The sequence below is a fragment of the Hevea brasiliensis genome, chromosome 16 (assembly GCF_030052815.1).
Source record: "Hevea brasiliensis isolate MT/VB/25A 57/8 chromosome 16, ASM3005281v1, whole genome shotgun sequence".
Lineage (NCBI taxonomy): Eukaryota > Viridiplantae > Streptophyta > Magnoliopsida > Malpighiales > Euphorbiaceae > Hevea > Hevea brasiliensis.
The window spans coordinates 58,585,523-58,599,781 of NC_079508.1; the positions used below are offsets into that span (position 1 = coordinate 58,585,523).

The following is a 14,259-nucleotide window of genomic DNA, read 5'->3' on the forward strand; positions in this document are numbered from 1 at the left end:
TTACCCAGTAATTACACTAGTTACTTAACCCTCCTTTGGTTAAGCAGGTAGATTCAATTTTTATTGAATTCCTAATGTAGGGTGTAATATAATATTTAAAGATATTTTCAAAATTAAATTGAGATTATAATAATAACAATAGTTTGTTTTTTTTTTTTATCAGAAAAGGAATTTTGTTAATCATGAAAGAGTACAACTATGTTTTGCCAGTACCATGGACAAGGGGCTCGGTGAGCTTGAAATCCAGCCCTGAAATAGAACACCTGTTAGCAGACCAGGAAGCATGAACAATGACAAGTGAAGGATAGTTTTGCGAAAGACTCCTAACATTGTTTTTTGTTTTTAATCAAAATCTTGACAAGGGTTGAAATACAAAAGTTCAGCTGCATACAGAACCACATTTGAAAGAAATATCATGAAATGATTTAAAGATATTTTATTATTTATTTTTTATCTTTACACAAATTATAAAATTTTAATTATATTTTTTATAAATTAAATAAATATAAATTTATAAAGCATATATAGCAATTAATTTAAAAATAAAATGCATTTTTTATAATTATTATAATAATATTATTTATAAATTAATATTTCATTTTTAATTATAAGTTTCAAACCAATAATATAAAAGCTTAATGATGATAAAAGTCACAATTTTTTTCCAATTATGTTTAATAATTTTCTAATTTTTATTAATTTTATGCCCTAGTATTAGAAAAATATAATTGTGTAAACTTAATCTATAAATATTTTTCTTTTCACATTATTCACAATTCAAAGAATGATCAAATTTATTTATCACTATATGACATGATATCATTAATGTAGTTTATGAATAACAAAATAAATTAAATTCACTTATAAATTTTTCTTTCTATTAATATTTATTTTTATTTTAACAATTCAATTCAAATTTAAACAATGAACAGTACAAAATTGAATCACAATTATACTTTTTTTATTGAGAATTATCAATTTTATTTTTTTTCAAATATTTTATATACAAATTATGACAATGCAAATTTATTTTTAAATAAATTATTATAAGTTTCTTATTTCATTTGATTTCTATTAAAAGTTGAATTCAATATTACTAGAATAAAATTTATCAATATAAATCCCTTGTCACTTAATATAACTCATACTTAATTCTCCACTTTCTTAAAAAAAAATTATATAAATAAATTTAATTTTAATATTTTTAATCCAGTAACTAAAAATATATATTTTTTTTTTTTTTTTTTTTTTTTTTATTTTTTTTTATTTTTATTTTTTTTAATTTTTTTTTTTTAAAAAAAAAAAAAAATTTTTTTTTTTTTAAAAAAAAAAAAAATAATAAAATGAAAAAAAATAAATGAAGAAGAAATATATGAATGTTGAATAATTTATAAAATATATTTGATGCATTACATGGTAAATTTTTTTTTTTTTTTTTGTTAAAAGTGTTGAGAATTATTGATTGAAAAGCTTACGAAGATTTGAGTTATGTTGTTAACCAAAATGAGAATTATATTATTATAAACTAAGTATGTAGATGCATCAAAGTGCATTTAGTATTTTTTTTTTCTCAATGATTTTCTTAAGAGTAATGCTACATAACACAATTATACATGTTTAACCTGTCATATCTTTTTCTCTATATAATATATATAATCTAACCCTAAAAATTTGAACCCTCCATTTTCAAAACTTTAAATCTTAAAAGTTTAAATTAATTTTAAAAATATAAACTCTAAACTTTAATATTCTAAATTTTAAAATTTTAAATTTTAAATTCAAAAATTTTAAACCTTAAATTTTAAAATTTTAAATTATAAATTTTAAAAATTTAAACCCTAAAAATTTAAATCTTAAATTCTAAGCCTTAAATAATTTTAAATTTTAAATCCTAAATTTTAAATTCTAAACTGTAATTTAAACTTTAGTTTTAAAATTTTAAATCTAAACAGGTTAATTAAATTTAAATATTAAAGAAAAAAAAAGTTAGAGGAACACAAATTTTTTTTTTTTGTTAAAAAAAAATAAACATGCGTGTGGAATAATATCCAACCACGATATGCCATCTGGAGATAGACTAATCATTCGATCACGTGTCTTTCCCTAGTTGGAAACATTAATCTGACTAGTATAAGATTACGCACACCATCATCCATAGCTGCTCCTCTGTGAGGAAAGCACATAAAGTTGGACTCTTTGAGAGCACAATCCAAAGATCGTAAAAATAGAGTCCGACAGAAAGAGGAAGAAAGTTTCGATCTCGTCTGCAGATCGAACCAAAGAAAGAGAGAGAGCAAGAGAAAGGGAAAAGAGCAAGAAGAGGTCGAAAATGGCGTCAGCCGATCAGGTCAGGGCATCTCACATACTCGTAAAGCACGAGGGCTCTCGAAGGAAGGCGTCCTGGAAGGATCCTGAAGGTCGCGTAATCAAGAACACCACCAGAGACTCTGCAGTCTCTCAGCTTAAAGTCTTCCGCGACGACATCAGTTCTGGCAAGGCTAAGTTTGAGGACATCGCCTCTCGTTTCTCCGATTGCAACTCCGCCAAGCGCGGCGGCGATCTCGGTTTGTCAAATTTTCTTTTATTCTGTTATTTTTGCGTTAGTGTTGTGTCTTTCAACACATGTTAGTTTAGACATCTCCAGATTTAGCTTCAATTTTATATGGTAAGTTGTGTGAACATTGCTGCAGGATTATACAATTAGGGTTTTATGGATGACAAGCCACTGTCTAACCTTTGAATTTCTGCAATAAGTATTATTTCCCTGCAAATCTCTGTTGGCTTACAGGATTTTTCAACTCAGAATTATTTGCATGTTAATTTGCAAGCTTTACTTTCATTTGGCTTGAGTCTTGACTCTGAGCTGAAGTGGCCGAGGCTTAATGCGTCGATTAGTGTGATGCAGTTATAGGAAGTTGTTTTTCTGAGTGAGGATGTATATGGTTGTAAAATTAGTTAATACCTAGCTCGAATTTGCTATTGCTTTTAACTCTAGAAATATTTTAAGATGCAAAATGAGTTTCTGAGTTAACATTCAATAGTTTTTTATTGTGCCAGTGTTGAATGATTAGAAAATTTTGTAATTTGTATAGTGCGTCCTTAAACTTGCAATGAATGCAACTTATAGCATCCGTGGATGCCTTGACTTTGATTCTTGCGATGATCTCATCAATATAATCAATGGCAAATAGGAGCTTACTTGGTGATACTTAGTTTCAAAGCGTGTGATACTCTAATCAATTATGATAAACCTCCAATTCTTTTTCTTTCCCTTTCTTTTGAACTAAAGGGTTGTTCATCCTTGTTACTCTGAATCTCTATTAATATACAATGCATTTATGTGGGATGATAAATGCATTTAATATTAATCTCTATTAATATCAATATGTGCATTTCTTGAGTCTTTCTTTGTGCAACTGGTGATCTTAAGATTATTTGGCATGCTTCATGGTCCTAATACATAAGCAAACATTCCAGAGCCTCTCATTCTCTTACCTCTTCAACCCTTTTCTTTCTGTTCTTACTTCTGAAAAGAAAAGCCAGGCTTCATGCTAATGTTGGCTGATAAATTGTGAATAAAGCATTAAAATTTTTCTTTTATGTTAATTCAAGCTGTTAGTAATAATACAATTATATTATTTTATTCATATCATATTTACATTTATTGTCAATATATTTGTTATACCCCTCCCTTCTTCCTCCTTTTTTTCTTCTTTTCCTTTGTTCAGCCCTTAGAATAAAATATATTTGGGGTATTCCGTTCTTCTATAAAATCCTAGTTTTGATGGAGGACAGATTCAGCAACCAGCTTTCCAGTGCTTTTGGGGTTGGCAAATATATATTAATTGATGAGTTCTAGAGTTAGAATTAAAGGAGAAAGGATTTTAAGATTAGGAAACTGAATTGGAGCTGATTAGAGTGAGAAAGGGAAGAATTTGGTGTGTATTCTTGAAGCTGTAAACACTACCTGTGATACTGTAGCAGTAGGATTATGAAGGAAAGAAAAGGAGGAGAGAGAGAGAAAGAGGAAATGCAAAGGATGGATTCTTAGGCATAAGTGCCTAAAACTGAATCCAAATGCTAAACCTTCCATTATTAAAAGCCTAAAAAGGATCTAACTAGTTACATTTGTATATATAGAGATTAATTACTAATCCTTTTGCTATCAGGATTTGGAATCCACAACTAGGAAATTCTAGAGCAATGCTAAATGGGAAGTAAGAAACTTTCTAAATAAGGAAACTCCTGAAAATTTGGGGAAAAAATCTTCCTAAATGGGAAGAATTAAATCAAAATTATCAAAACTAAGAACTAAATAAAAATAACTTAGTTTCTTTTTAAAGTTTCTTTTTAATGTCCTCACTTTTCCTTCACCCTTAGGCATTAGGATATGTTTCATTAAGTTTGTGCATGTGCAATGGGAACCAGTGGAAGAAACTTAAAGATTGTGTACTTTACTGAGAGGCTGTTAAATCTGAAGATTGAGTTACACAGTGGAGGACCCCATCCTGGTGGCCTAAATGTATAACCCCCAAGCTGAAGTCTAAAGTTTTAACCATGACCTTTTGATAGTTCATATGGGTAAATTGTAAATGGAATTTATCTCCTTATATTTAAGTCTTGCAAATATTTTGAACTATGATGTGATTCAGATGATTTAATTTTCTAAAATGATAAGTGTTATTCTGTTTGAGTCTAAATGAAGCTGTATGCAAACATTTTCACAGGTCCATTTGGTCCAGGCCAGATGCAGAAGCCCTTTGAAGATGCAACATATGCTCTTAAGATTGGTGAGATAAGTGACGTCGTGGACACTGACAGTGGGGTGCACATTATTATGAGAACTGGTTAATTACAGAAGTGTTGAATATATCCAATGATTTTTCAGTGTACTTGTCAAACAGATGACAAGATTGCATTTTGCTTTCAGTTAACTTAATACCACCATATTGTGGTGCTACTTCTTGGGTTCTTATTGTGTGAGATATTGACTTATTGATGCATTGTTCGCTTGCACTAGTCTGATTCGAATGCTTGGGATTACATTGCCCCTGAAAATTTCTGGTTGTGGTTTGAGATAATTTGACTGACTATAATAATGACTTTTATTTTAAGCTTTGTTTATATCTACTATGTAATTTTGTCAGGATTTTTATTACTTGCGGGACACAAATGCAGGATAATTCAACGTATGGGAGCTTATTTTTCTAATTAAAAAACAATCTTAAAGCACAACCATGTAAAACTTCTGCAATTTTGATGTTCGTGACATGCATTGACTTTCTCTCTCTCTCTGAAGTTGAAATGATCATGGGATGAGACATATGAAAATAAATATCACAACAAAAATAGCAAAACTTAGTTTAGAAATAGGAAATTATCTAGGTCCCTGTGTATGGGCACTTTTTTTCACATCCATGCAGAATTCAGTATCCATATTTATAGGATTCTGAGTATATGGAACACCGTGTACTGAATAATTTTATAAATTTTTTCTAGAAATGAACAGAAAGGAATGCGTTGATGATCTTGTGGGCAATGAAACTGCACAAGCCTCTTGCCATTGCGAGTAGAGCGGAACTTTTACCGTAAATGAGAACGTTAAATACAGCTTCGAGCATAGAAATGGGTGAGCTGCAGCAAAAGCGAATAGGAGACCTATCCTTGTGAATCCGAATATACTCAACTGCATAGAATGACACAGAAATATCAACTTGCTGTTTTTTTTTATTGTTTTGGTATAGAAGACCAAAGCCTCACCTAAAGGCGGTATAAAAACAACACAATGGAAACAAAGTTCCAAAGAACTTATTTGTGGAAGTGAGAAAGATGAGCCACGTCGGCTAAGCCTTTAGGGCAATCTGAAAAAGAGAGCTTGAGAGAACATGTGACAGGGAAAGTTTAGAGAGGGGACGGAGACATGCATGGAATCAGCATCTGGAAGAAGTTTGGACGGCATAAAACCTATGGCCAAATCCATCTTTTCAGTTGTGCAAACTCAACTAGGTGCTTGGATGTGTCTAAAGAACAGATTAGCTGTAACATATGTTAACCTTCCCTTCCCTTCCTTTCTCCTTGTTCAAACCCCAATTTCTATCGATGCCTTTGCATTTTGGCTGTGGCATTAATGTCAAATTGATCTCTGAATATCTGGCAATATTCAAGTTCATTAGTCCATTGTCTAGTTATATATAATGGTAGTATTTAACCATCCGGTGTAGTAGTTGGCTACCACTGAATGGTAGAGCCGGTGTGGAGTTTGAATGGCCCTCCTCAAAAATTAATGTCTGTGCGATTTCTTTTTCAAATAGACCCACAATCCCAAACCCAACAACTCTACACTTTTTTTTTTTTTGAAAAACCAAAACGTATTCGACTTCATTTTCTTAGAGGGAAAGAAAATAAATGGAAAAGGATGAATAAAAGAAATTAATCAAATTAGATACAATTTTTACATCCGCAATATTGCACACTCTCTTCTATTTGCGGCATTAAAAATGGAATTTACGCTTTTGAATCGGTGAAACACACAAGAAATATTTTGGACTTGAACTAACAACCATTATTTGATCCGGGAAACATTTCTTTCAATTTTGATAAATGCATAGGTTTGATCGAGCTAAATCGAATACAAATGGGCATTGAATTATACATATTAGTTTGTGAAAGCTGCTTTTTGGGGTGGATGTAGCTGGAATTCCATAATGGTATAAAATGATGCTATGTGCTCTTTCACCCTTTACGTATTTCAATATGATGGCCCTTCCTTCGACATTTTTGGAGAATATATGATCCAATACTTGCAATCCCATGACAGTTAAATTTGACCTCTTGAAAATTAAATCTTCAACTCAAAATATGAAAAAGAATATTACTAATTTGGGATCTTCCCTTGCAAAAGATTCAAAGAACTCGCGGAATTGGAATTTATATATTTATTATGTTAGGTTAATAGTTTATGAGATTTTTTTTGACCTTTGAAAACTATAATAAAAGATGTTATAGATTAGATGGGTTTCAATTAGATGAACGTAACAAAGTTTAAAATCCCAAATTATCAAAGGCTATAAACAAATCAAAACAAAGGATAAGAAGCCATTAGCTCTTCATCTTCGCAACAATAATGTCAGCCATTTCCATAGCATATTATGTTCCTTTCGTATCCTCCCATGACTTTGCTGTCAATTTAGTCACCAGTGGAGACAATACATTTGACGTGGTTTTTTTCTTTTAAGAAGAAAAAATAATATTTTGAATTGTACAATTATTAAAATATTTTAAAATTTTAACTTAATGCACACTTGAGATTAATTTTTTATTTGCTTCCAGGCGATGCAATTATGTTTTCTGACAAACAAATCACTGGATAGGATTAGGAGGGGCCAGGAAAAACTTAGGTTAGGCCAAGCCAATTCATTGATGTTAAGATTGGTCGCGACTCCCACGTCCTTTTCTTCTCCAGTGTCAATGGAATGAGCCAAGTCAACTTCTCGAACCAGTTCATTAGTCATGTTCCATTAATAAGATGCCTTTGGTAGTCTCTGAATCACTTCTTTCATTATTATTACTTTTAAACCCTAAGCCTCTATTTTAAAATTAATTCCCTTTCCCTGCTATTCAATTGACATTAGAAAAATCAAATAAGGAAGCATTTGGAATTCAAAATTCCAAATCTAAACCACAGTTTTGCCTTAAACTACTTTGAGTTGGGTTTAAAAATTTAAAAGAATTTCAAAATTCAGAAATATCAATTCTCTCCCTTTCTCCGTTCGTGTGCAAAACCTATACCAAAACGGTGTTCAAAAGCCCCCTACTATTTACACCTCAGGCCAAGTCCAAGTGAACCACAATTGGTTACGTTCATCCTGTAATCTCCCCACCCAATTTCATTCTCTTAGCACCAGGGGCCTCCATTGAGCCACCAGTTTGAAACTGGAATGACAAATCATGCTGGTAAGGGCAATTAGAGCCATTCCGGCATCCCCTTGAGCTTCTATAGAATATGCACGGCTTCTGAAACCTGGGTATCGTTTCTCTCTGATTCATATTTTGTGCAAATTCCAGGTTTTGAAAGTGCTCATGATGAAGGCCAGTATGTAACATATTTCGCTCATGCATTTCCTTCTTTTCCGATCCATGTTCCCTAATAAGGTTCTTAATGTAGTTGAAATCCTTTATAGGATTGGTTTTCATGGCCACTACTTTAGTTTGCGGAGCACCATTCGGCTGAAGAGCCATCATGCCTAAAGAAGGAAGTACCACATTGGGTACAGGATTGGGTTTCACGGTACTCACTGTAGACTGCACCTGGTTAGTTGAAGAATACAAGTTTGCTACCCTCGGCCTAGTTGCCGACACGTTGATGGATTCTGGCCTGGATAAAGTGATAGATGGAGCAACCTGCTTTGATCTAGATGTTGGATCAGTGTCCGGTTGTGCTGGCATCCTAGTGACTGGTGGTAGCATCTCATCAAGTGCAGAGTGCAAACATCCATTGGGAGGGATTGGCGCTGTAGGTATGGTAGATTTCAGGCAGGATGGGGGAGGCTTCGATGTGGGTTGCAACCCACCACGTAGATTATGCCAGTTTCCTTCTGCAGGCGTTAGAGCCGAAGTCATAGCAGGATTAAGGCGTGATGGGAGTATTGTTCTATTTACTGGCTTTGATGTAATCATGGTTGCACTGGTCACAATGCTAGGTGCTTGACAGTTATTGATCAGTTTCTCAATCATTTTTGGGTCACTTAAGATTTTAACTAGCAAATCAGTATCGATCAAGCTTCCCTTCTCCAGGCTTTTCATCAGAGCAGTTGCTGCAGCAGAGGCAGCTGTAACTACATCAGCGTCCATATCAGGTGATATTCCAACTATTGGTTTTTCACTGGCTGGTGGCTCTTGAGCAAGGTTGTTATATTCTGCAAGATTTAGGATTCCAGACAGCAGCAAATCCTGAGGCAATGCTGATGGCTGGGAGTTTACAGAAGTGTTCAAAGGTGAAGATAAATCAGATGGTAAGTCTGCCACTGCCTCTTCTTCAATAGGAGTGAGAGGGATGATGGGAGTGTGGCTATCATCATAATGTTCCCCTTCTATGGCCAATGAAATTGAGGGACTATATGTAAAAGGATGTGCAAGGCTTTGTTAAAGGCAGATAAACATTATTAGCACATAAATTAACAAGAGTGCGAAATTATACCTATGAGGAATTGCAGAAGGGCGCAGAAAAACTGCTTCAAGCACTTCCATTTCCCTCAGTTTTTGAGCCTCTGCCTCCCGGCTTTCTTCACCAGCTGCGACATGCCAGTTGTGACACATAACAAGCTGTTTCAAGGGGAAATTAAAAAGTAAGCCAACAGTTCTCAATAGTAGAGGTCAATTGAAGGGTCACAAATGTATAGTTTTTCCATCACAATATCAATGCGTAGGAATTTCACAACCTGTTCAATTCAAGAGAGGGGGAGAAAAAGAACCATGTGCTTACTTTTGGAGGGCACTTCCATTCAATCCTAGGGATGAGAGATGATTCCTTTTTCAAAAGATTCAAAGAATGACCGCATTCAAACCCAGGGGGAACGTCACTGAATTCATCACCATTTGAATGATGCAATATCCATGATGACTTCTTTTGAAGATGACCTTGAGATTGTGTGCCAATTTTAGAAGGACAATCCTCAGTTAGAAACAGTTTTACCTATTTGAAGCCAAAAAAATCCCACTATTTAGCATCTTGTACAAGTAGACAAATAATAATACCAAAAATATAAAGAGAATAATGTGCAAACATGCTCAAAAAATCTGAAGAGATGTACATAAGATTCACAGTAAATATTTCACAAGAGAGCTAGTCCACCAATAAATATGTCTCCTCATATGTATGCCCCAATAATAATGAGAACAAAATGGTATGAAAAATTTTGAATTCACACAGTATTCAAGAACTACAGCAGTCTTAATTCCCAAAAATTATTTTTTGCATCTTTGATGGGTCTCAAGTCAACTCAAATTCTAAACGTCTGAAATTTCAACAATAAGGCAATACCAATATGACAACACAAAAAAAAAGTAATTGCAGCATTAAGTAAATAACTCAGTCACAACTCGAAGGTTTAAAAAAAAAAAAAAATCCTAAGAACACCATATAACCCAATAAAGAATATCCTATAACTGTAGAATAACAAATCTTATGGTTAATGAGATAATGATAAACACCTTGTGCTCAAAATGCATAATCAAAACATCTGGCTGTGACACAGTAAGCACTTTAACATTTGATTATTTTTTAGATCATCATTATATATCTAAGAGGAAGTTACCACACATATGCTCTGATGCATAAAGCAGACACCTTAAAATCTCAAACATTTACACTTCCTATTATGAATCAATGACTTTCAAGATTCAATACAGCACCAAGAAATAGCAATATTCAATTTATACATCAACAGCATTTTCTAGATGTTCTATGCTTGACAAAATCCTGAATGCCTCTCCCTCGTTCTAATGTCATAACTATCACAATAAATCTCATAATAACTTCTTTTAGCTTGTTTAGTACTATAACCAACAATTGAGTTGATGCAATAGAGAATTCAAACTCAGAAGCAGAAAATAAACTTAACATTTAAATGACTAACAACAAACTTTAATTAGAAGACTATAAATAATGCCCAAAAACATTTGCATTGGATGAGAAATCAATAGAATCCAGGTTAACATATGGAAGAAAATCCTGATAGTCTTCTACCTGAAATCTAATTGTCTCTAAAGATCATTTACTGTAGTCCACAAATTTTATATTATACATTCAATTAGAAAAAAGATAATAATATAATGAGAAAATGTCTTGGAAACCTGATTCTCTGTTTCTCCCTGCCTAAAGACCATCACAGCTAACCTACAAAAATATTTTCTTGTTCTATTGATTCTTTGTTAAGTCGCAGCTCGTCTTTTAGTTCAACTACTATTCTCCAACTCCAGCCATGACTGGACATTCATATGATGAACCAACAAATCCATTTCGAACTATAACCAAATAAAAAGGTAAGGGAACAAATAATTCTTCAACTTTACTTAAATTACGACAAGATAGGATGGCCAGACAAGTAGTCAGTCGCGAAGCAAAGAATGACCGTGTTACATATAGTTTCAGCATCCTTATGAGCTGATTAGCCAGTGTCAGGAAGGTTCCCAAACACACTGATTGTTTAGATGCACCATGTTTGCAGGAATTAGAGTAAACACTAATTGCTTCAACTGATCCTTTAGTCATTCTGAGGACACTTTGGAAGGGAGCTAAAACTCACATTTAAATTAAGTAATACTTGCTTATGCTTGGTACTATAATTGGCAGAGTTTAGGTTTTTCCACTGCAACTCTTATTATCATTTCATTCTGTTAATAACATCCTACATGGAACATACATGTAATTATTCTTCATAAAATGATTCCAACAGGACAAAATCTTTAGCTAGCGTTCTTTAAAGTAAGAAAATTTAGAATCTGAATTAAATTTTAAAAACCAATGACTTGAGATATTTATATAGCTATGACTTGTACAATAATTATCTAAACCCATACTCTTCTTCTGCTCCACCTCATTTCATTTTTTACTTTTTTCTTCATATTTTCTTTTCTCTTTTAGAAGCTTGTGAATATTAGTCTACATTAATTAGATATTGACAAATCCATTTTATCGAAGTCTTGAATGAAAATATCATGTATAAATGGACCTAGCACATTTTAAAAGATTTTATTACCATTTGAGAAACAATTAAAGAAATTACAAGGAACAACTCTCATTTGATTTAATTGCACATTGATTTCCCATTTGCAAGGGACAGATTGCTCTAAGGTTACCACAATCTTATTCATTCTTCTTCTTCTTCTTCTTCTTTTCATTTTTTATTTTTTATTTTTTGATACCTCAATATTATAGTAAAGAGGAATGCTAGCAACACTTTCTTCATACACTTCCTTTATTATTAATTCAAATCTGATCATATGTAACCTTTAACCTATTCCACAGTTTACATAATTTTTTTAAAGAAAATTCTAAATTTATTTATAATTTATAATTCTTTTACTTGTTACATTAATTTAAATTCCTTAAATAAATTTAAGGTTTTCTATTCAGTTAATCAATCACTGTTGTTTATCCTCACATGATCTAATTAAAAAAATTAATAGCAAACTCTATTTAACCTGTTGAATAAGTTTCCAATTACATGGAATAAGATTTAAACAAATAATAGAGAAATTGTTTCAAAGAGTGTATGAGAAAGTATTGCTAAAATTCCTGGTATGGTAAAATTTAATTTCTTTTCAATGGATAAAAAGTAAGAGGAAAGCCAATCCTATAAACTTATGGCCCTTAAAGCATTTAAGTTTCTTGGTTATCATACTTCATCCATTTGATCGATGTTGTATCACTTCCAATCTTCTCATATTTTAAAATATGTAGTCAACTAGAACCTTATGGAGCTACTAATTACCCTTAACAGGGTTTTCTTTGATTTGGAAGGCCAAAACTTTTATAGATTCTTCAAGGAAACTTTAGATTTGAATGTTGGAAAAAAGATTTGAGAAGCTTGAATGAAATTTCCCGCCTTGCATCGCGAACTGCGAATGTTTCAAAAAAATAGCACAACTCGCCTATTGATTCACACAGCCAAGCAGATTATAATATCTTATAGCACCATTCTCGCCGTTCAATTCACTTGGATCTATAAATTGAACGGTGGAAATTGGTATTCACCATTAATAAATTTGTATTTACCTCTTAAAAAGAAAAAAAAATTAAAAGGAGGAATTCTAACGACATAACCATACCATCAACTGCATTATTCCATTGCACTAGTAATCAATTTCCCTAATCTCTTAATATCGCGAACAGAACCTAAAACCAGATCCAATAGCTAAATTGAACAAAAAAAATATCAATAATCTAAATAATTAAACTCTAATAAACTATTAAATAAAAAAAAACACTCTAATCAACTAATTATTAAGCCCTCGTTTAACAAAGAGAAAAAAGTATATCGACTAAAAATCAAAAGCTTGAAGAGATAAAGAAGAAAAAAAAAAATCAAACTTCTATCGAAGAATATCACAGCTATACCTGACAAAGATTAACACCTGGTGCCCACGTTACCCTGTTCGATTTCCTCTGTCGCTTCATATCTTATAGATTGATTGCTTCAATCAAAAAGTTTCACAAATAGGTTCCAGTAACTGACAAATTTAATCAGATCTAATGAAGAAAAATATTTCAAAAACTTTATCACTGAAAACGCGAGACGGATTTAACACCCTAAAAAGATTTAAATTGATTTCTTATACTTGCGTGCTCGAGGACTGTAAAAGATAGAAGAGGAGGAGGAAGAGGACGATCGGAAGACGCGTCTCTATAAAGAAGAGGAAAAGAAAACCCTAGAAACGTCCCTTTTCTGGCTGCCTTCACCTTTTATTTATTGAGTGAAATTTTTATTTTTCTGAATGTGCAGCGCTCCGCTGCCCAATATAGGGCTGAGCTGGTGGGTCCGTACGGGTTAGAATTGTGATTGATAAAGTGTGGTTGTGTCCATTGTACACAAAAAATCTTAGCCGTTGACAGAGCTACTGGGAATGATTAAACGGTTAGTAATTTATGATAGCATACCCAATGATTGTTTTAAAGGTCAATTATATATATAAATAAAAACTCCTAATCGTTTCATAAAATTTCAGTATTTTTAATTAATATACCATATTTTTCGATCCCAATAATTTTACTTTGAGAACATTACAATCCATGTTTAAATAAAATTTTTTATTTTTAAAATTTTAATTATTTCATAAAAAATAATTTATATATAAAAAATATTTTTTATTATTTAATTACAATATTAAATTAATAATATATATTTATATTATTTATATATAAAATTATAAAAATTTAAAAAAAATTATTTAAAAAAAAAATAAATTATTTTTTTTAAATGGCTTAAATTTTTTTTATCAAAAAATATTTTCTATTATCTTTTTTTTTCTTAAACATTGAAAAAATATAAAAAATATTTTATATAAAATGAATGGAATTTAAATGAAAATTTAAAATTAAAATATCATTTTATCTATAAAATAAAATAATAAATTTAATAAATTTTAATTTAATGATACTATATTGTCTCAAAAAAAAAGTAGGCATTGTAATATTTGAATTTACTACTAAAAAATAGATTAAAAAATAAAATAAAATAAATAATTAATATGTGTATTTCC

General features: G+C 31.6%; 2 protein-coding genes across 2 annotated transcripts; one reads left to right on the plus strand and one right to left on the minus strand.

Moving 5' to 3' along the window:
• Nucleotides 1–2,149: 2,149 nt before the first annotated feature.
• On the plus strand, nucleotides 2,150–5,114 carry LOC110655943 (peptidyl-prolyl cis-trans isomerase Pin1). Its single transcript, XM_021812453.2, has 2 exons — nucleotides 2,150–2,564; nucleotides 4,728–5,114. Exons 1-2 carry the CDS (start codon nucleotides 2,330–2,332, stop codon nucleotides 4,850–4,852), a joined length of 360 nt encoding a protein of 119 aa, XP_021668145.2. The 5' UTR covers nucleotides 2,150–2,329; the 3' UTR covers nucleotides 4,853–5,114.
• Nucleotides 5,115–7,641: 2,527 nt separating this feature from the next.
• LOC110655942 (zinc finger CCCH domain-containing protein 30) lies at nucleotides 7,642–13,479 on the minus strand. The gene is made up of 4 exons (XM_021812452.2): nucleotides 13,118–13,479; nucleotides 9,482–9,691; nucleotides 9,197–9,321; nucleotides 7,642–9,112 (listed from the first exon to the last, which is right to left on the minus strand). Exons 1-4 carry the CDS (start codon nucleotides 13,175–13,177, stop codon nucleotides 7,861–7,863), a joined length of 1,647 nt encoding a protein of 548 aa, XP_021668144.2. The 5' UTR covers nucleotides 13,178–13,479; the 3' UTR covers nucleotides 7,642–7,860.
• Nucleotides 13,480–14,259: the final 780 nt, after the last annotated feature.

Coding starts and splice junctions, on each gene's coding strand:
- LOC110655942 (XM_021812452.2), bottom strand. CDS start 13,177: ATGAAGCGACAGAGGAAATCGAACAGGGTAACGTGGGCACCAGGTGTT. Junction 9,322..9,481: donor AATGGAAGTGCCCTCCAAAA/GTAAGCACATGG, acceptor CCCTTGAAACAG/CTTGTTATGTGTCACAACTG. Junction 9,113..9,196: donor CCTTCTGCAATTCCTCATAG/GTATAATTTCGC, acceptor TTTTACATATAG/TCCCTCAATTTCATTGGCCA.
- LOC110655943 (XM_021812453.2), top strand. CDS start 2,330: ATGGCGTCAGCCGATCAGGTCAGGGCATCTCACATACTCGTAAAGCAC. Junction 2,565..4,727: donor CAAGCGCGGCGGCGATCTCG/GTTTGTCAAATT, acceptor ACATTTTCACAG/GTCCATTTGGTCCAGGCCAG.